General features: G+C 32.8%; 3 protein-coding genes across 11 annotated transcripts; 2 read left to right on the top strand and 1 right to left on the bottom strand.

Annotated features, from left to right (window-relative positions):
- Positions 1-7: 7 nt before the first annotated feature.
- Positions 8-8074, top strand: Sugb (Sugar baby transporter). Of its 4 annotated transcripts, none has more exons than XM_076767067.1 (10): positions 8-38; positions 447-561; positions 639-994; positions 1105-1254; positions 1329-1608; positions 1671-1864; positions 1992-2314; positions 2874-3049; positions 3170-3337; positions 3443-3809. In XM_076767067.1, the coding sequence occupies exons 2-10, from the start codon at positions 498-500 to the stop codon at positions 3511-3513; spliced, it is 1782 nt and encodes a 593-aa protein (XP_076623182.1). In that variant the 5' UTR covers positions 8-38; positions 447-497; the 3' UTR covers positions 3514-3809. The 4 variants fall into 4 exon arrangements, 3 of the variants coding, with proteins under 3 accessions (XP_076623182.1, XP_076623183.1, XP_076623184.1); XM_076767068.1 differs by lacking the exon at positions 8-38 and adding an exon at positions 123-140; XR_013079864.1 differs by lacking the exons at positions 8-38; positions 3443-3809 and adding exons at positions 7565-7655; positions 7951-8074 and having other exon boundaries at positions 159-561.
- On the bottom strand, positions 3956-8950 carry Tsc1 (tuberous sclerosis 1 protein hamartin). 2 transcript variants are annotated; one of them, XM_076767065.1, is made up of 15 exons: positions 8829-8950; positions 8161-8429; positions 7826-8091; positions 7512-7742; positions 7255-7448; positions 7056-7168; positions 6756-6991; positions 6365-6700; positions 6094-6282; positions 5704-5995; positions 5400-5623; positions 5185-5310; positions 4872-5108; positions 4706-4802; positions 3956-4638 (listed from the first exon to the last, which is right to left on the bottom strand). In XM_076767065.1, exons 2-15 carry the CDS (start codon positions 8267-8269, stop codon positions 4130-4132), a joined length of 3159 nt encoding a protein of 1052 aa, XP_076623180.1. In that variant the 5' UTR covers positions 8270-8429; positions 8829-8950; the 3' UTR covers positions 3956-4129. The 2 variants fall into 2 exon arrangements, with proteins under 2 accessions (XP_076623180.1, XP_076623181.1); XM_076767066.1 differs by having other exon boundaries at positions 8161-8449; positions 8829-8937.
- Positions 8951-9541: 591 nt separating this feature from the next.
- Positions 9542-20019, top strand: Usp47 (ubiquitin specific protease 47). 5 transcript variants are annotated; one of them, XM_076766242.1, is made up of 18 exons: positions 9542-9679; positions 10598-10684; positions 11688-11888; positions 11984-12224; positions 12350-12528; positions 12619-12793; positions 12858-12979; positions 13053-13246; positions 13322-13536; positions 13603-13823; positions 13937-14101; positions 14216-14696; positions 14783-15145; positions 15212-15640; positions 15712-15968; positions 16088-16450; positions 16536-16699; positions 16798-20019. In XM_076766242.1, exons 3-18 carry the CDS (start codon positions 11694-11696, stop codon positions 16937-16939), a joined length of 3906 nt encoding a protein of 1301 aa, XP_076622357.1. In that variant the 5' UTR covers positions 9542-9679; positions 10598-10684; positions 11688-11693; the 3' UTR covers positions 16940-20019. The 5 variants fall into 5 exon arrangements, with proteins under 5 accessions (XP_076622357.1, XP_076622356.1, XP_076622359.1 ...); XM_076766241.1 differs by lacking the exon at positions 9542-9679 and adding an exon at positions 9688-10007; XM_076766244.1 differs by lacking the exon at positions 9542-9679 and adding an exon at positions 9688-9882.
- Positions 20020-20442: the final 423 nt, after the last annotated feature.

The following is a 20442-nucleotide window of genomic DNA, read 5'->3' on the forward strand; positions in this document are numbered from 1 at the left end:
ATATTACGTAAAAGTAATAAGATCAATGCATGATTATAGTACGTGATTGTTTTGTTTTCTTGACATTTACGATACATTCATTGCTTGTAATTTAAGATTTGCAAATGCAATGATAGAAAATCTAACCTCTTTATAAGAATGTATGTATAATAGAATGAAACATGATAGTGAGTGCGTGTGGAATGTGAACATGATAACTGTAAACTCCGCCTCCTTCTTGAGTTTCGTGATTTAGGCAATGAAAATTGCAAATACAGCAACTAGAATCAGTATACGTATAATCGCGAAGAGAATTGTTTTTATACTTAAACGTTTAAAAATCTTTTCTTGCATGCACTTGATAAAGAAATTTATTCTAATCTCATGACAATATTGGTGGTTGTGTTACGTGTAAATGATACGCAATCTGGAAAAACAATTACTTACGGGATGCATTTCATGTTCAGATAACACTTTGTGACTTTAATCTACTGTGTAACGTGTGAACGTATTTCAAAATGTTCGAAAGTATAAATAAGGACTTACTACCAATAAAAGCACATTATTTTTTATTTAATGCCGGTAAGAAGAATACATTGCATCTGAAATTATATAATGCTGTAAAATTGTATTCTTAATTGCATTTTCTATTCTTTCAGCTACTGGACCAATAGTGCCATTTTTACCGACAATTGCAAAACAATTAGGTTTTTCTGGATTTTTAGTGGGTACTATATACACAATATTACCAATATCAGGTTTAGTAGCTAAACCCTTGTTCGGTGGTCTAGCCGACAAGTTTAAAATTCACAAAACATTATTTTTAATATTTCAAGCAGTAGTTGCTATATCTATGTTCACAATACATTTTATACCTGAAATAAACAGTAGGGCAAATGTTACTTTTACTTGTTATGGTGATGCATACTTAGAAGTGTGTTCTAAAAATGGATTTTCTAATAGCGTTATACATGATGTGATAACAGAATCCTTACATTTAAATATATCTTGTGAGGTACGATGTTTATTATCTTAAATTTATCATAGACAGTATCTCATATCTTGTTAATGTATCAGATGCAATTTAATTTAATTTGAACGCATTTCACCTATTCATTTCTTTAGATGTCCTGTAAAGGCACAAAGGAGATGTACACAGAAATGTGTTTAAACTGGAGAGCATCTCAATTTTGTAATTTGGCACATTCAAATGTGACAAAGGATTCAGATACATTTGATTTCACTTTAGGGTTCGATATGTTTCACGATGGCAATGTAAGACATTTTCTATACGATTTTCTATATTTATTAAGGTGTAATAAAAAACTATTGAATATTTTACTTTACAGTTAGACAAGTGTATATACATTAAGACTCTTATGGCGACATTCACAGATAATACTATATATCAACCATTTTGTAAAAATCATGTTGAAACAACATGTATAGCTACGTGTAAAAATAATCCAATTTTTAATCAGCTGTTGAAGGAAGTTGAAGTTTCTCAAAGGAATGTTACAGAAAGTTCAATGTATCAGTTTAATTCTTTCTTGTCTGCAACTATAATAAGTTGGATTGGAATGACAGTTGTGGTCAGCATAGCAGATACTATATGTTTCAATCTTCTTGGTCAGTATTGTGTCAAAGATTAAAAATCTCTTACCATCCTAACATTTATTTGTGCATTGTAGGAAATGAGAGATGGAACGATTATGGAAAACAAAAAATGTGGAGCCCTATTGGTTTTGGTATTTTTGGAATAGGTGCAGGATATTTGGTAGATACTTTTAGCAAAGGACAACTCCATAAGGATTACACCTCTGTATTTTACATTATGCTGGTCATTATGATATTTGACATTATAATGTCAGCAACTTTAAAGAAGGTACACCTTTTTTTTATATATGTACACCATATTGCAATGGAATATGCATTTAAATAATGTCTGATACTTTTTACTTATCAAAAGAATATAAAATTGCCAGATAATGGGGAAAACAGTATTGTTACAGAAAAACCCAGAATGCATAGAGGACCAGCCATCAATATTAGAGGAGCTATTTAATGTTTGTAAGGAAGGAAATATGTTGGTATTTGGATGGTGGTGCATAGGTGCTGGAATGTGTACTGGAGTAATATGGAATTTCCTATTTTGGTACACCGAAGACTTGGCAACCAGTTCTCAAATAGCATGGCTCAAAACCTTGCAAGGCCTTTTGACTGGTATACAATGTTTTTTAGGAGAATTACCTTTTAATTTCATTTCCGGAACAGTATTACAAAAACTGGGGCATATAAATGTTATGAGCTTGGTTTTATTGATCTATGCAATCAGGTGAGTAATTTATCTATTACTAATACTTTTAATACTGCTTAATGTAAAGAATTTAAAATTTAGAATATTGCTATATTTGTACTTACTCAGTTTCATGAAGATGTAGCTTATAGGCCAACAGTTTATAATAGGATGGTTTGTAATTAAAAATTACCGAAGAACAAAAATGACTGTAACTTGGAAACAGGATCGTATAGGGCACACATTTATATGAACTTTTTCCATTGTTTTTCTGGATCCCACGCGTTACTTCATACACTATAGAGGGTGTTCGGCCACCCGTGGGAAAAATTTTAATGGGCGATTTTAGAGGCCAAAATAAGACGAAAATCAAGAATACCAATTTGTTGATGAAGGCTTTGTTAAACAGTTATTAACGTTTAAAGTTTCGACCGTACTGAATTTTAAATGTTAATAACTTTTTAACGAAGCCTTCATCAGCAAATTGGTATTCTTGATTTTCGTCTTATATTGGCCTCTAGAATCCTTTATTAAAATTTTTCCCAGGGGTGGCCGAACACCCTGTATATAGAAATTGCAAAAATGTAATATTTTATAGGTTCATGGCATACAGTACTGTATCAAACCCGTGGTGGTTTTTAATTATTGAAATACTTCATGGACCATCATTTGGTCTCTGTTGGCCTACTATGGTATCGTATGGCGATAAAGTAACACCACCTGGTACCAAGGCCACTGTACAAGGATTCATTGGTGCAATATTTGAAGGAATCGGTTAGAAATAATAAATTATTGCTACAAGCTTGAATTTCTTAAGTGATTCGTTTCATGTATATATCTATAATATATAACAAATTTAAGAAAATCAAACTCACTATTGGTAATTAATTTTAGGAACATCAAGTGGTAGCTTAATATGTGGATGGTTAATGGACTCGTACGGTGGTGTTACAACATTCAGAGTGTTTTCAGTAGGAGTATTAGTGTGGTTAACTTGCTTTTGGCTTATTCAACTATTATTGCGAAAACTAAAACCATCGCCGATGCATATGGGTCATAATCGTGAGTAAAGTTTATGTGAATAAATAAATAAACTTAAACGAAATAATTTTAGGTACTTGATCGAAACTTCGTTTGATCGGCAAAAAGTTTCTTCATCTATTTCAGATTTGGCGAATTATGCTAATCCAAATGATGCGATTCTTATGACAATGAGTCGTGAATTGCAAACTTATTAATAAAAGAAAATCAATTTTTGAGAAATTTTATATATTTACAAATTATTTATTTAGCAGTGGCTGTTTAACAGAACGTAATTAATGATCGATAATTTAATTTTTCACACTTTCGTAATTCATTTTTACGTCATTCTATACAATATCACTTTGTAAGCAAAATATCGTTCAGTATTACGTACCAATAATAAAATCTTATTATCGTGCTCAATAACATATTCATTTTTCTACAATAAGAAATAATTGCTTTTCTTTTCATTTTATTAACACATGAAAATTCTACTAACTAGGAATATATAGAAAAGGAGACAGCGAAGGAAAGGTATACGAGGATGCGTTTAGTCGAGACTTGAAAAATTGCTCACAAAATATCTCAACCATTTATTCATTGTGAATTCATTTTTCAAGAGTGAAATCATATCATGCTAGTAATTTTATTAATTACCAGTTATTTATCGAAATCACGCAATAATATTTGTATGAATTCCGCATAATATGTCGATAAAAAGCTACAAATAACTTTCTTCTGATTTAATACCACGGCAGTGGATAACAATTGCTCGCGCGCAAAATAGAATTGCTGCATGCACAAAGACTCGATGGCCGTTTTTGCGTAGCGTTAGTCTTGTTTAGGATTTCGCTTCTGCTGACTTTGACGAGACGGCGAAGTTGCCTGATTCGGTGCAGGCTCTACGATTGCTTGAAGATTAGAAATTTCGCCTGCGGTATCACAACAGTCATTCATCATAATTCCAGTACCAGAATGAATAAAGGCAAGGCTTCCTTCGCTGGAAGAAGCTAGACTGGCCGACAATGGAGGCGATCTTTCTTTAGGTGATGCTGAAGAAGCGAGATTGTTCATAGTAGTAGTATTGCTAGTCGCCTGTTCCAGTGTACCATGAAGTTCAAGTATACGACTCTCAAGAAGAAGATTAATTTCGACTTGAGCTTTATATTTCGATTCAACGGCTTCCAACTCGGACTCGTGTTGATCTTTTGTTTCTTGTAAAAGTCGTTGCAGCTCTACAAGTTGTGCCTCTTTTCGCGAATCTTTACTTTCTAGTTCGCTTAAACGAACTTTTAAGGCTTCCACGAGAGATGTTCGTGATTCCAGTTGACGACGTAGGTCTAAAAATACCAAATGTATATATCAGTGTAATTTATCTTTATTTTGTCTTTTTAATATTTTACGTACTAGTTAATTCTTCCGTGTATGATCTTTGTATCTGCGTTGCTTCTTGTTTACTCATTGGCGAAAGACCACCTGTACTTTCTTGCAGTTTTGCTTGTGCCTGTACATAGGATAGAATTTGATACATTAAAAATCACATAAAATAATAAACAAATTATACAAGTACTACCTCTCCGAGTAGAAGGAATTTCTTTTGTACGGTATCAAGAGTACGTTCTAATTCTTTACTACGATCCGCAGCTTTTAATGCTACTCTCAATCGATGCCCCGCATCGAAAAGGGAAGCATCCGTGGAACGAATTTGCTGTTCACATTCCACTACCTTCTTTTGTTCATTCTTCAATTCAACTTCAACAGCTTCAAGAAGATCTTTCAGCGTCTGATTATTTCGTTCTTCTTCCACGCACTATACAGTGTTAATCACGTTACTGTATGAAGTTTTTAATTAACGTTTCAATGAGCACAGTCTTTGACCAGGTTACCTTAGTTTGCCAGTGATGCAATACCTCCTTGTATTGTTGTTCAGCTTGACAAGTTTCTCTCTTGTTATGTTCTAACTCAGCCTTCAAGCCTTCAACTTCTTTTTCCATCATTTTCAATCGATCAGTCTGTGATAAGAACTTCGTATTTAGCGATAGCAGCTAGAGTTAACAAAAATCCCGATGAATCGTATCTCAAGCAAATAATGTCAACTGACCAAAGCATAATTGTGTTCTTCTAACGCGCGCGAGTCCCTCAGTTTACCGAGAAGTCTTCGATTACGTTCAGCATGAACTTCTCTACGTTGCCGTTCAAACTGCAATTGAATTTGCATGAGTTGTAACAGTTGACTTGCACATGTAACGTCCAAAGCATCATCCTCCCCTGCTTCGTCTTCGCCGTCATTTTCTTTCCTTTGCTTCTGTCTTACTGGATTAGTTCCTTTAAAGGAATTATTCTATTAATCTTTCCACTAACAACTAGAATGTAACTATAATTACGAAATTTGAGTGTATACTAACTCATTTTATCACCAGAAACGTTACTGGCCCGTGTGCAAGCATCGACGTATCGATCGAGCATCGCGGTTGGCGACAATCTAACTTCAGTATCTTGTTGGACACGTTTTTGTACATTCATTTGATTTGTTTGATCTAAAATGCCCAGCAGCAAATATTCATATGGAAGCAGATCAGACGTTTGTGTTCCAATCTCTTCCAATCTTTTTCTCCCGATCACTTTCACCTGATCTGTTTTACCTCCCTTAGTTTGTTTTTGAGTGTCCATATCCGGACAAGATTTACTTTTTCGAACCTACAAATATAAGTTTCGTTTTTTCCAAGTATTGAAATTCTATTTTTCCCCTCTTTCCGAAAACATATTATCGAAAAATATTACCGAAAACATATTACCTTGCAAAGCGAACTAGAATTCGAATTTTGTGCTGGAATTTGACATTGAGAATACAAACGCAGTTGATAAACCCTCTCGGACAAATCTTCCAAAGTATTTTGCATTTTTTCGTTATGGTGCTGCTGCCGTTCAACATATTTCGAGCATTCGAGTTTTCCAGCAGCTTGAGAGCTTACAATTTCTAAAACCTGCACAATATATGCAGACATGTCTACCAACTGTCATTAATATGGAACGCTTTTACATATAAAAATATATAAAATACAAAACCTCTTGATCTTCGTGCCAAGAATCGTTTTTCCCATTCTGATTCGTATCCACTTCTGAAAATCTTCCATTCTCGTCAACGTTGACGGACGACCTTTGCTGGCTAACGCCTTGCCTATCCGCAATGATTTTACTTATCTTGTGCGAAAAAAATCCATGTGCATTACTTCCATCGCCGCTTCCAATTGTAGAACTAGTGGTCGCAGACACCGGTGGATTTAAGGGAATGGGCGTCGATGGTCGAGAACTCGATCCTGCTGTACCATTACCAAATACAGTAATAGAACGGACGGCGGCAGATCCGACAGGTACTTGTCTTGCTGACAATTTCCGTAAATCCTGTATCAAATTTGAAATATAATTTTGATTGTTCTCTTATTCTTTGCAAACGTACCTTGACGGGAGTTGTTTCGGGCGTGGCTTCGACCGCAGCTTCCGGTGGAGATGTGCCACTTCTATTGTTATTGGGTGTTGAGGGAGCAGATCGTTGTTCATGAGATGTAGTTGGAAATGGAGGGCTAAGTGGTGGCACCGACATACTTGGCGACCAAAAAGTATCATCTTCGCCGTTGCTAGTTTCCAGTGGTGTTACTCTGCTAGTGTTTATTGAAGTACACATAGAAGAGTGATCTAGAAAATGTATCTAGCATAATTACATTCATAGCTATATTTGATCCTAGTAAGATTTACATACCTAAGGGCGGCGTAGAGCGTGAATTTACAGCATTATATACTTCCTCTCGGCATCTGTCTAACGTGAAACGGCCACATTCTGCCATAACATCATGGTGTTCCATCTTTTTCCACCTAAAAATATAATCGAATAGACAATAAACGTTTTATAAAAAAATTTTATATAAAACGATATAATTGATTTATAACATAAAATATACCTAGCAGCAGAAATCTCTGCATCTTTAGATGCAGTAACGAGTAACGGATGCATACGCACTGAATCTAACATTGGTCTAATTGTATGAGTAAAAGTAGCCAACTGGTCACGTTGAATATATTGTTGTTTCAAATATGAAATAAAATTGCAAGGATACATGGCATACAATCTGTGGAATAAACTGTACAGTCCCACCTGTAACAAATCAAGAAATATCAATTACCTATTCGTGCTTTATTAACAAGTGTCGATACTCACTTGTAGATGCAATAAATATAAATGATTTTTATCAATAGTCCCTGTTGTTGTAGGAGTGAAATGCATAGGAGCAGAAAACAAAGACGACGATTGATGATGATAATAAGAAGCCAATCGGCCAAATACCTCAAAAATTTCTGAGAGGTATGGCCCTAAAGCAGCTGGTAACATTGGTAATAACATTACCAAGAGTAAAAGCGCACTCATGAGAGACAATGTATCTGCTTCCATCTAAAATCAAATTAGACATAAAATTATGTACATAGAACAATAAAAAAGACTACATTGTTTGTTTCAATAAAACTGGGTCCTACCTTGAGTAACTTAAGCAAATCCCGAAATAAAGCATGACCGGCAAGTTTATACAGCCAAGTCGGTTGACGACGAGCAATGTGACCTAACAAAGTAAGGGTTTGAATTCTTTGGCTGCTGCTTCCAGGTTTGGAAAGGGCTTCGGATAAACGATCCAACAGATGCCTATCGTGCGGGTCTCGAACACTGGCCAATACCTCAACAGCCCTCAAAGAATTTGTAGACAGATAATAGTCAAAGAGGCCATTTACCAACCAATTGTCTTTTGCTGTAAAATATGCAAAATTATTAACAGCGAGCTAAAAATTTACTTGTGTAAATTCAAAATCTTACTTACTACATAGAAAAAGTTCATGGAATACTTTTTTTATTTCTTCTACTTCTCCAAGCTTGTTAGATTCTAATAGGTTAAAGAGATCAGCGATGCCTACTGAATTAATGTTCATCTTGGTGGCAATAGCTATTTCAGTATAGACAAACAATACTTATTCTGATCATCTGATCATATAATGGAAGTAGAAGTGAATTTGTAACGTTCAGTTTCATCCATCTGTCATTTATTATGTGAGACAGTCTTTGTAAGAAGCAAAGGAAATTTTGGAATACCTATAATAGAGAATGCAAAGCTAAAAAAAAACAAGTAATTCGCTAAATTTAAAAGAAGTAAGTCTTTTTTTTAACTTCATGTTCTACGAACTGTCAATTTTTGTGAATCGGCATATGAATTTTTGTATTGTAATTCGATAAGGAAACACTGTTTATCGATATGATTTTAAGATTATCCAAATGAAAATTTCGTACAAGATATTCTTAAATCGTTAGTGGATATTTTATTCTGAATCTATAAAAAAAATTGTCGGTTCGGTTCTGTGATATTCGTAAAAAGGTCATTCGGTACGATGTTCGCGAAAGATTTTCGATGAACACGAGTTTGATTTTTAAACAGATTGTCGGACACTGAGTTCAACTGCGAATACATCGGTAAAAATTAACAAATTAACTTACCCGAAGTTCATCGAGTACTTCGACAAATTTTTACGAGTTCTATGGCGATCACTACACCATCGCAGCAGCTATACCGTAGACTGGTGCGCATTGATGTCGCCACAATCGTACAACGATTTTATTCGTGTTCCAAAAACTACAAAAACCAATATCGACAGTTTTCGATTTTAATCACTTTATGACAATTCCGCTTGAAAGCTTTATTTTTACGCATAGCAATACGTGTCCTATGGAGCTCTGAATCGTTCAATTTGTTGGTGGACGAAAATTTCGAAATAAAAACTATATATAATATTTACCCTGTGTGCCGTGCTATTTTCAAATTTTTTGTGTTTTTGATTTTTCCAGTGAACCAAACGGTGAACGAACACCATTGGCATTGCAACGCCAACGTGAAGAAGAGTCGTGATTGGTTCTAGAGCTAGAAGTTTTCCCCTCTCACTGCATGAAATGAGTAATACTTAAATTGCTATTTACGCGAGAGTTTGATTTTGCATTTAATAGAAAGAGTATGTAACATGTGTCAGAAGAGGGCATGTATCAGTTTGCCTTTGTCGACTCTCGGAAACTCGTCCGAGCTCACGTACGCGTGATCTTCCATGTATGAGTAGGGCACCGGGTGCTGAATCTGGCATCTCTGGCGCACACACCAAAAAAAGTATTGCTTGCAACATCTATTCTGCATCTTGTTTATGCTCTAGCATATAGAGATCAGTGGTTTAGTGTTATTAAAGAACTTGTGAGAATTGATTGGTTATTGTAGCCTTCTAGCGACAAATACAAGAAGCGTTGTCACAGTTGCTTAGGAAATATGGCGAATAATGAATGTTGCACTTGTGTCAGTGATTTCGGTAAGAGGTCAAATCTTATGTTGAATTTTTTTTCTATCGACGCACAGAAAGATATGTTTCTTAGGTTTTATATAATGAAGAAACATAAAGTGAGTAATTAATTTCTGTGGAAATCGGTCAGGTGTGTACGATTAAAACATGAGCTTGGACACAGCGAGTATTCAGCCAGCCATTTCATAAGACCTTCAGATACGTTTATTCCTGTTAGTGTCGGGTTAACAAACTGGTGCAGCATCAATTCGATATTTCCGTTTCCATTAAGCCGCTAAGTCTTAATCATCGAAGAGTCGTATGTTTCTCAGGACAACGTTTCGTTGATAGACACAAAGTAAAACCAATCGTTCTTAACTCGCTTCCACTAGCACGAGAGCGCATTCCGATCTTCTGAGTGTTATATGCGCAATTTTTGTTCATCTAGCCTTATTACGTTTTCATCGCATAAACATTTTGAAACGCAAGTTACACGTTCTTTGTTTTTGATCCTATTACAGAAAACCAACAGAAACTGTAAAAATAAGCCTGTGCTTATGTTTTGTGAATTCATCGTTTTGTGACATTGTTTATTGTATGTGTTAAATTTGTATTGGAAACGGTTTTCTACACGTTATATTTGTGGAAAGCAGTAGCCGCATTTGATTTGTATATCTGCAATTAATTGTTTACGAAACATTTTGTTCGTCTCAAATGTAAAAGTCGGTTTCAGTTTTACATTTATAAGCGAACTTAAAAAAAAAAAAAGACGTGATGTTCATTGTTGATTTCGAAGATCGTAGTAACGTTTAATTAAACATGGTGTGAATGAAATATTATTTTTTGTTCAATACCGTTACACGTTAAAACATTGACTTTATAATTTCTAATGATTTTTCAGTTTCGTGGATCTGCTGTAATAATTTTGTGTTACTTTGAATCTTTTAGACTAAAACAAGTAGTAGGTATACGCGAAGTGGATTCTATAGTATATACTGGCAGAAAGTATATTCTCCATAAAAATAGGACTGTTGGGTAAGTTTTAAGATTAAACAAATAAGTATATAATAAAATTTTGATAAAATGTATTTTTATTTATGCTAAATATTTTTTTAATGTAAATTTTGATTTATTGTATGTATATTCACTGTAATTACAGATTCTAGTTATTACTTTTTAAATGTAAAAATGTTTAAGTAACATTTACTAATATTTATAAAAAAAAGTTCATTTTAATAATTTTATGTTTTCTGTTTCATGATAAAATTATCACACTATTGTTTGATTAATATAATTTTACTATCAAATTTTTTATTATTACCCAGTGTATATCAAAATATAAGCTGAGGTTAAATTTTATAACTTAATATAACATGGACTTTCATTTATTTGGCAAATGTGCAAAAAAATGTAGGATTAGAAAGAGGCAATAGAGTGAGAAAGAAAAGGGGTAAGAGGGGAGAATTCTGATCTCGGAGAAGAGAGCCATTTTCCAAGTCTTCGTTTAGACATTCTAAATATAACTGGAGGCTCTATAGACTTTCCTTACTGTGTCATACTGTGCAGAGTAGTATCTTACTGTGTTGCGTAGATTTCACTCATTTTCCACCTTTAGCATGGCATGATGCCAATTTTGTTTATCTAAGAATTACTGATCAGTTTGCAATACTTATTTCTAAATATATTCATTAATTAAAAGTTGTTTTCTTTTTAATTTTTAATAATACTTAGGGTAATATTTATTAGTGTAGTAATTTATCTCATTGATAATTGTACGAAATGATATTAAAATGTATATTTATAATAGAATTAATTTGCTAATATTTTATAGATGTATAATTTAAGAACAATTAATTTCTCTTGTATGAAAAGCACACAATAATTAACAAAGTGTACGATAAGAAAATATTGAGTAATACAACTTTGTTGAAATATATTTAACACATTGAATTGCTCTATTATCGGTACTTAGCAAACTGTAATTTTAAATAATATATTCTTTTAGTTCTTTTATCTTTTCTTCGATATTTTATTACAGACCACCATGGTTTGTAGAGCTGGTCAAACATGTCTGATTCAGTTCTATTTATTGGACGGAGCTCAAGACGAGACTCTGACTCCTGACAGATATCCATTATGTGAATCTACCTGTGGTAAGGATCTTTATGATTATATTGAAAAACATTGTCAGATACAAGCGAACAGATTTAAGTTGTATCTATCGTCAGCAGAAAAACTGGTTAGTAATTATAATTTTTTTTCTTTGTATTGTAATGTATTTTATTGTTTAGTATTTTGTTTGTGTATAAATTAATGGTGTTTTATCGACACTAGATTGATTTGTCTAAAATGAAAGATAAAACTATGGTAGAACTTGGTGTGGATTTTTCCTTCGATCGAGATTCGACTGAACATAAGCACACGCTCTTAGTCGTGGGTCCTGATGTCAAATTATACCAAAAGCAATTCAAGGGTTTACCATTTAAATGTACTCCAGCACCGGCATCTCATCTATCATCGATATGGGAAGAAGATAATAATGTTGATTTTAAAAATTATATTGAATCCAAAACATGTATGGAAAAAATATTTATAACAAATACTTTTTTTTTTTTTTTTTTTTTTTTTTTGAAGTTTCACTCTATGCACTCAACATTACACACTGTGCATTCCTTAAACTTTTCTATATTATTCTTTAAGGTTATGTTGGTTTAGTAAATCAAGCAATGACATGTTACTTAAATAGTTTGCTTCAAGCATTATATATGACACCTGAATTTCGTAATGCATTGTACAATTGGGAATATGTAAATGGATCGGAAACAGACGAAGCTAATAGTATTCCATATCAACTGCAAAAGTTATTCTTAAATTTGCAGGTATTAATTATATTTGCGATTGTTTGTACAGCTTGTGATGCGATTCAATTGTGAGAAGATTTATCATACAGTTTTTTTTTATATTTGTAGACATCATCAAGATCAGCTGTGGAGACTACACCATTAACAAAAAGTTTTGGTTGGGATTCTACAGAAGCTTGGCAGCAACATGACATTCAGGAACTTTGTAGAGTCATGTTTGATGCATTAGAACAAAAATTTAAGAACACAGAGCAAGCCGATTTAATCAATAGGCATTATGAAGGTACAAATTTAATGAATTTATATCTGTTAAAAAAGAATTTTTAATTTAATTTTTATGTTGTTAGGAATGATGATTGATTATGTTAAATGTCTTGAATGTGGCACTGAGAAATCTAGAGAGGACACTTTTCTTGATATCCCATTACCAGTTAGACCATTTGGTAGTAATGTGGCATATAACAGTGTGGTAAGCTCATGTAATACATTTTTAATAAATGGATTAGTATGAACTGAGTGCAGATAAAAATTCTGTTTAATAGGAAGAAGCCTTAAAAGCATTTGTTCAGTATGAAACTTTGGAAGGAAGTAATCAGTATTATTGTGAAAAATGTAATAAAAAATGCAATGCGCATAAAGGATTAAAATTTACAAAATTTCCATATCTTGTGACACTTCATCTTAAACGATTTGATTTTGACTTTAAAACTTACCACAGAGTTAAACTTAATGATAAGTGAGTCTATGTGAATTTACACTATCGTACGATATCATTTTACAACTATTATATACCTTGATAACGGATTTTTAGGGTTACTTTTCCGGATATATTAAATTTAAATCCCTTCATATCATCTACAAGAAATCATGAATCTCCAGGTAGCGATGAAAATATTAGTTTAGTGAAATGCGATGATGGCTCAACAACGGACAGTGGTACTTTAGATGATGATTATCCTTCCTGTGAAAGTAGTCTTCCTAATAGTAATCATTCGAGAAATCATGATCAAGATGGCGACGATGAAGGTACGCTTGTTTTGTGAGTAATAACACGTTTTAAGATTAACAATTATTTGAACGATTTATTTTTAGGTATACATATAAGTAATTGTCCATCAACATCAAATTGTACTGTGCATAATCATGAAAACGAAAAAAATCATAGTAACAATGAGGCAAAAGGCCCTTATAATTATGAATTGTTTTCGATTATGATCCACAGTGGTAGTGCAAGTGGTGGTCATTACTATGCTTATATAAAAGATTTCAAGACACAAGAGTGGCTGTGTTTTAACGATCAAAGCGTAACACAGGTACACAAAGACATCGAATTATAATCGTCGACTGCTATTAACCAAGAATTCATAGATTCAACTGAAACTATATGGCAATAACATCATTAAAATTGTGATGTTTTCAATTATAGATAACTCACGATGATATACAAAAAACGTATGGCGGTGGACCAACCAGGCCATATTACAGTGGAGCATGTAGTAGTACGAATGCATACATGCTCATGTACAGACAAATTGATCCTGTTCGTAATGCTTTACCTATGCAAGTGCAGGATTTTCCAAAGCATATACAGGTTGATATATTAAATATGAAATATTTTATTGCAGTAATTTTGAATTTATTTTAACTCCGTTAAATAGATATGATATGTGATAAATAGGTTATCCTCTTCCCTTTTAAATTCCAGGAATTATTGAAAAAGATGAAAGAGAATGAGGATAATGACAAAATATATGAAATACCTAAAGTGTTACATTTCAATCGTGAATATGTACCGGACAATAACAAACGAATGTTACGGAACATGGAAGACGATATAGTTTATAAGCACAGTACAATTGATTTTCAAGCACAGTTGCCTGTGTCTAACATAATAGTATACTGTAAGCATCCTTTTGGAGGCAAGAAGAGGATCATAGGAATTCCCATTACGTTCGGTGCAACTTTGGGACAAGTCACAGGACTGTGTTACGAATACTTTGAATTGACCAAGATAGTGAGTTTCAATCGGTGCCGTTTAGTTCTTTACGATCATAACAATGACACGATCATAAGTAGTTACGAGGGAAGAGAACATGAAATACTTGACATTTATAAAATGGGGGGGTCTTACTATTTATTAGAAATTCGCAAAGTAGATGAAGAGTTTCAACCATATCCAAAAAGTGGTATGTATTTAGGATTGCACATAAATAAACACTTTAACGCGTAAAATAAAAAGGAGTAATTTCATTTTTCTTGTTTTAACATGTAGATCTTTCGACAACAGTGTACATTATTGATATACCTAGGAAAAAATTCATAGATGGGCCAATAGATGTACACGGGACACGTTCACAAACTGTCAAAGAATATAAACAAATGGTAGCGAAAGCGTTTGGTAGGGATCTCGGTGATATGAAAGTATTTTTGCAAAAGTATGGTTTAGATGCACTGGTTGAAGTAGATGACGATGTAGAACTTCAGACTGCAGGGTTCACTCATTTAATGAATGTTTATATATCAAATGTCCCTGATACCGAATGTAAAACTTTTCATCATTCGACAATATGTGAACTTATAAAAAATTACGAAAATACTGTATTGTTACGCCTTAAATTACCTGAATTGAGTAAAGGTAAGTGACACGTAATCTCGTAGAATTATTTCATGTATTATTACATGTTTTACTAAAACGTTTCAGAAATTTTGGAAGAATGGAATATTCCGTTATTAGATGAGAAATATAAGGATAAAGAGAAACCTATTGCTAACAGTCCATCGAAAGTAAGCGTTAACGATTCGCATCGCGACGTTAGTCCTAAACGTAGTGAAGTTCCAAAAAGTGAAAAGAGTAACGAGGATGCACCTGTAAGAAATGCAAGTCCACAATTGGGGGAAAGCGAGGAGTGGAATACTCCTGAACAAAGTAATAGCGAAGATAGTAGCCTTAGCGATAGTGATAAAACATTGGTTGGAGACGCTCCAGAAGATGATTATTTTCATGTTGAAAACGTTTCATCGAATACAAGCAACCGTTTAAAACAAATTAAACTTGAGCACAGGGACAACGTTGTTGACGATAAAGAATATTATTTCGAAGCTACACCCTACACGGCTCATAATCAAAAATGTATGTGCCTTGATTTATTTGAAATACCTGAGACATTAAGAATAATTTAATAATGATTATTTTAATTACAGTTTTGAAAGTACAAGTAGACAAAAGAATGACATTCATCGCCTTGAAGAATGCTTTAGAGCCGTATGTTGGTGTACCGACGGAATACTTTAAAATTTGTCACCCGCTTTATGAACTTTACGGATCCGAGTGGTGTATTATAAAAGAAAAACTTTCTGTTTGCGAGGAGGATCAGGAATTTTGTATAAAGCTAACACGTCCGTTACGTAGTGATGAATTTACTGTAATAGCATATCAGTTAGATATAAATTCGCCCGAGGTATGTACAAATTAGAATGATCCTCTTGACAGATTTTTAATATATTTTACCAATTACTTGATATTATCTACGTAAAGATTTATTCAAATAATGATCAATTCTGCTTCTTACGTTTGTAGCTTTATAAACTTTTGGGCGAGATAATATTATCGACAGATATGACTTTTGGGCAGGCGAAGAAAGAAATCCTGGCATTAATTAAGAGAAAACATAATATAGATATACCGTTTGACAGATGTCGACTGAGAGAAAAGTATGTCTCGTTAGTAACTACATTGTATTTAGACCATCAGAAACTCGAAGATTTTCGATTTGGTTTGCCATCTGAAATTGTCGTACAAGAATTACCTGATAAAGAGCCAGTTACTAGTAGTGATCAACACATAGTGTTCGTTAGGAAATGGTCCCCTACAAGCATGCAACTTGGACCACTCGAAGAAATTATTATGGATAGAAATTCTGTTATGGAGATGAAGGCAAAAGTGAGTGTATTATAAACGATAGCACTTTTCATTACATATTGCAACGGATATAAGCAATTAACAACTGCATTACATTTTTATTTAGTTGTCTGCTATATCAGATATTCCTGAGAAATATATAAGTATAACAAGAACACGAAACTATTTTCTAAATATGTTACCTATCATTCGAATTCAAAATAATCAAGGATGGAGTGGACACGTTGATTACGAGTTTGATCTCGACGATGGATCCATGGTTTTATATAGGTACTTATTATCAATCGTAAATTTACATATACTTTGCGAACGGCACTCGTTTGCAAAATATAAAAACGATATAAATTTATAATTTTCGCACTTAACAGGGATAACAGGGAAGTGGTAAAAAAATTGGCGCGGGAAGCATTAAATGACATTACAATTCAAGAAGTAAGTCATATATTTCCGCGTTCTTCGCGTCGTTCGCGAAAAGAAAAGGGACTTAGAATACATTTGAGCACCGAATGATCGTCCATTGAACATACAACTTCTAAAAAACAACTGTTAAGTAGACATGTGTGGGAACATGATACGGTTGCGTACAAAACGATTACATCGTGTCAGATATTTGCAAAGTCAAGTATTTAACAATCGTCAAATATTCTGTGCTTTGGTAAATCTTTGGTATTTCAAACTTTCTGCTCATCTAAAGTCACTTGACGAATTATTGAGTTATTTTTTCAACTATTGAATCTTACGAAAGAGCATAAATACTAATGAAGGTAATGAAAACGCCAATCGGCGGTGAAAAATGGGAGGGAAAATTGAATCGCTTGATGTTAATCCGAATTTAAACTATGGACTTGTTACAATTTACATGCATGTAACTGATAAAATTTCGAGTTCCTGCATCTCTACATTTTCACAAAAATCCCCTCGATACCTTTCGTAATCCTAAAAATTTTTATACCTTCGCGCATCTGTATTGAAACATTTTAGAAAATCGTCTTGTTTGGAAAGCTAAATAGTTTTAATGTTCGAACACGGCACAGAGTATATCTAATTTGTCGAAGGACATTTATCTGACACAATAATAGTTAACCCTTTTAATGCCAGTATAGGTTAAATTGCAGTCTTACAACATAATTATCAATCATAAGCTTCAATTTTATTTAATCTGGCAGTAGTAGCGCTTAAATATGTTACAAATTTGATTAGAATTTTTTTATTTCGAAATAATATGTTGCTCTTTTTTATGTTTGAAATACATTATTAATTATAAACTACATATATTATCTCGTTCATTGATAATTAAGGATGCTTACAAGGATATAATGTTTTGAGAATTGAATACTTTTAGTTAATGTTTGTTGCTTCAAGTCAGATTTAGCGCCACTACTATCAAATTAGATAGAGATTCTTCCATATGTCTGTTAAGATTAATTCTGGTCAGGCATGTATCCTACTACAGTCTGTTTTAATTTATTCTATTTTATATGTTGGTGAAGTTGTCGATTATGCCCCTTCAACATGAATCAATCCTCGTTCATTTATAAATATGTTATAAAGTACTGTGGAGTTTCGAGTAACATTTTCGTTTGAAAAAAATTGGTGATCGGCTTTAATTTTTTAGATATTTACGGCCAACAGGTACGATAAGCGAAAGAAAAAGTCGTTGAAAATATCACCCTTTATAACATATTTAAAAATAAACAAAATCCATGATAAGGGGCACCATTGACAACAACTTCGCTTCTATGTTTATCACTCATTATGTTATCATCGGTGCAAAGGGTACCAACCAACCCATCCACCCGTACCGTTTGGAAAACCAAAAAGTACATAGCCATGGCATTGTTGTTATTTCCTAAAAATCGAATTTTCGATATGATAAAAAAGATTTTCCAAGGAAGTCCACCAAATTTACATTTGTATGATAGACCAATTGCTTGTAAATAATAAAACTTGTGAATTGAATGCCAATATCTTTCTTTGTATTAATATCACCATACTTCATAAACAGAATATAAAGCTATGTTTTGTATGTTATATTGTACAATAATGCACTTTATGCATGTAGGATACCATCCCTTTGCATTTATCGGCAGTTTAACTTGGCATTTTTTGCTAATTCCACTGTTAGAAATTTTGGTGCTGAAAGGGTTAAATAGAAATTTGTTGTTAATCCTTATCGTATTATTAGAGTCTCTTGGTAAAACGTCTATAAATTGTTTATTGTTTCTCTGTAATTGTTTCACGTACGAAACACGTGCACTGGATAATAATCAACAATGGATAGATATAGAAAAAAAGTCATTGAACAAAAAGAAATTTATAAGATATAATAGAGAGTATATCTGTAAAACAATATCAGTTGTATGGCGATTTATATTGTTCTCACAATTTTTATTATAGCTGTAATTTATATTTATTGTATATTTGTTACATGAATGCCTAGTTCGGATTGTTCATGGTCTATCAACAATTTATTAAAGACATGACAATCTAAATGTTTATATTCAAACGAAAAAATAAAACGAGTCAACTTTGGTACAGAGAATCTCTTACCGGAGTGTGTATCATTATGTAGTTGAACAGAATTTTATAATGCATTTTCATCGAATTTATTTAATTTATTAAATTTAACGAAATTTTTATTATGAATGTTATTTCAGAACCAAATATACGACACCACCGTCATCGACAGTCAGTTTAATTGTCCATAATAAAACGTAATCGATGGATGTATTTTCTTTATTTTCGTTTTATCGCGCTCATTCTTATTTATAATGTTCGGAGCTGGGCCTTAAATATTGTTTGATGATTATTTTTATAATTACCAATCAATGCGATTATTCGAACTATGTTTGTTAAGTAACAAAGTAGGTATGTGCAAATAATATCTAAAAACTTGTACACTCTGTAAAACTAAATTAACATCTTGTATATCTATTATCGAACTTGTTTGTTTGTATAGTTTGTATGTTATTAAATTCTCCAAACATTCTTAACAAAGAAATAAGTTCCTTCGTCATCGTACAATGCATATAACTTATTTGATATTCTATGAATTTCTTCAATTTATCTACTATTTATCTACTATTCTAAGTCTTTCAATACTCGAATTTCTTGTACATACTCGCTTCGTATTTCGATAATTCTTTAAGACGTAAATATATTTGCACATATCTACGTTAGTGGTGAATGTAAACAATACTTGAAATTGTACTTTATCCTTTTTATGGATAAATTAATGCAGGAATTGTAATGCACGAAGATCAGTTGTTACAAATACAGCCTATATCCAACACTCTTTCGATCACCGACGATCAAACATTCTTTGTATCGTATGCTATAATTTTAAACAAATTATATTTAAAATTATTAATAAGTGATAATCGAAATGACTGAAACCGTTCTTTAGATACACTCGTCCCTTTACATTTATCCTCTAGATTAGGTTCCGACTATCTAGCCCGCCAAGTATCGTTGTAAATTGAATATCATGGTAGAATTATAAAAAACTGATATCGTGTCGAAAATTGTAATTTTTAGGTTGCAAAAAATGTAGTTAAGAAAATACAATTTTTATTGATTTTCCAAGGAAAGTGTGTAATATGTATCTATAAGAAAGTTCTTGATGAAAGTCACGAAATCGCGCCCACGTTCCAGAGACTCGTTACGAGTATCACGAGTAGGCAATTTTTTTATTCGAGCAGAGTTGGGAAAATTTTATCCACGAATAACTAATATCTAACAAACTTTTTATTTATTCGTAAACTACAAACTACCCTTCACGGTTCATTCGTAAATTAGAAATCCTTTTGTTTCTTAAATTTTATATTCTTTTTTTCTTCTTTATGATCTATGCTTTATCATCACTGTCAATCGAGTCTTTCTTTAGTTTGATAATACTTGATCATACATAAATCAAATTTGGACGTCCGATGATGATGATGAAATTTTGAAAATTTCTTTTCATGGAAATACATATGAGTCATATTTAAACTATCGACGAAAAAAAAATTTCA

This window comes from Colletes latitarsis, chromosome 6 (genome assembly GCF_051014445.1).
Source record: "Colletes latitarsis isolate SP2378_abdomen chromosome 6, iyColLati1, whole genome shotgun sequence".
In the NCBI taxonomy this organism is placed as follows: Eukaryota; Metazoa; Arthropoda; class Insecta; order Hymenoptera; family Colletidae; genus Colletes; species Colletes latitarsis.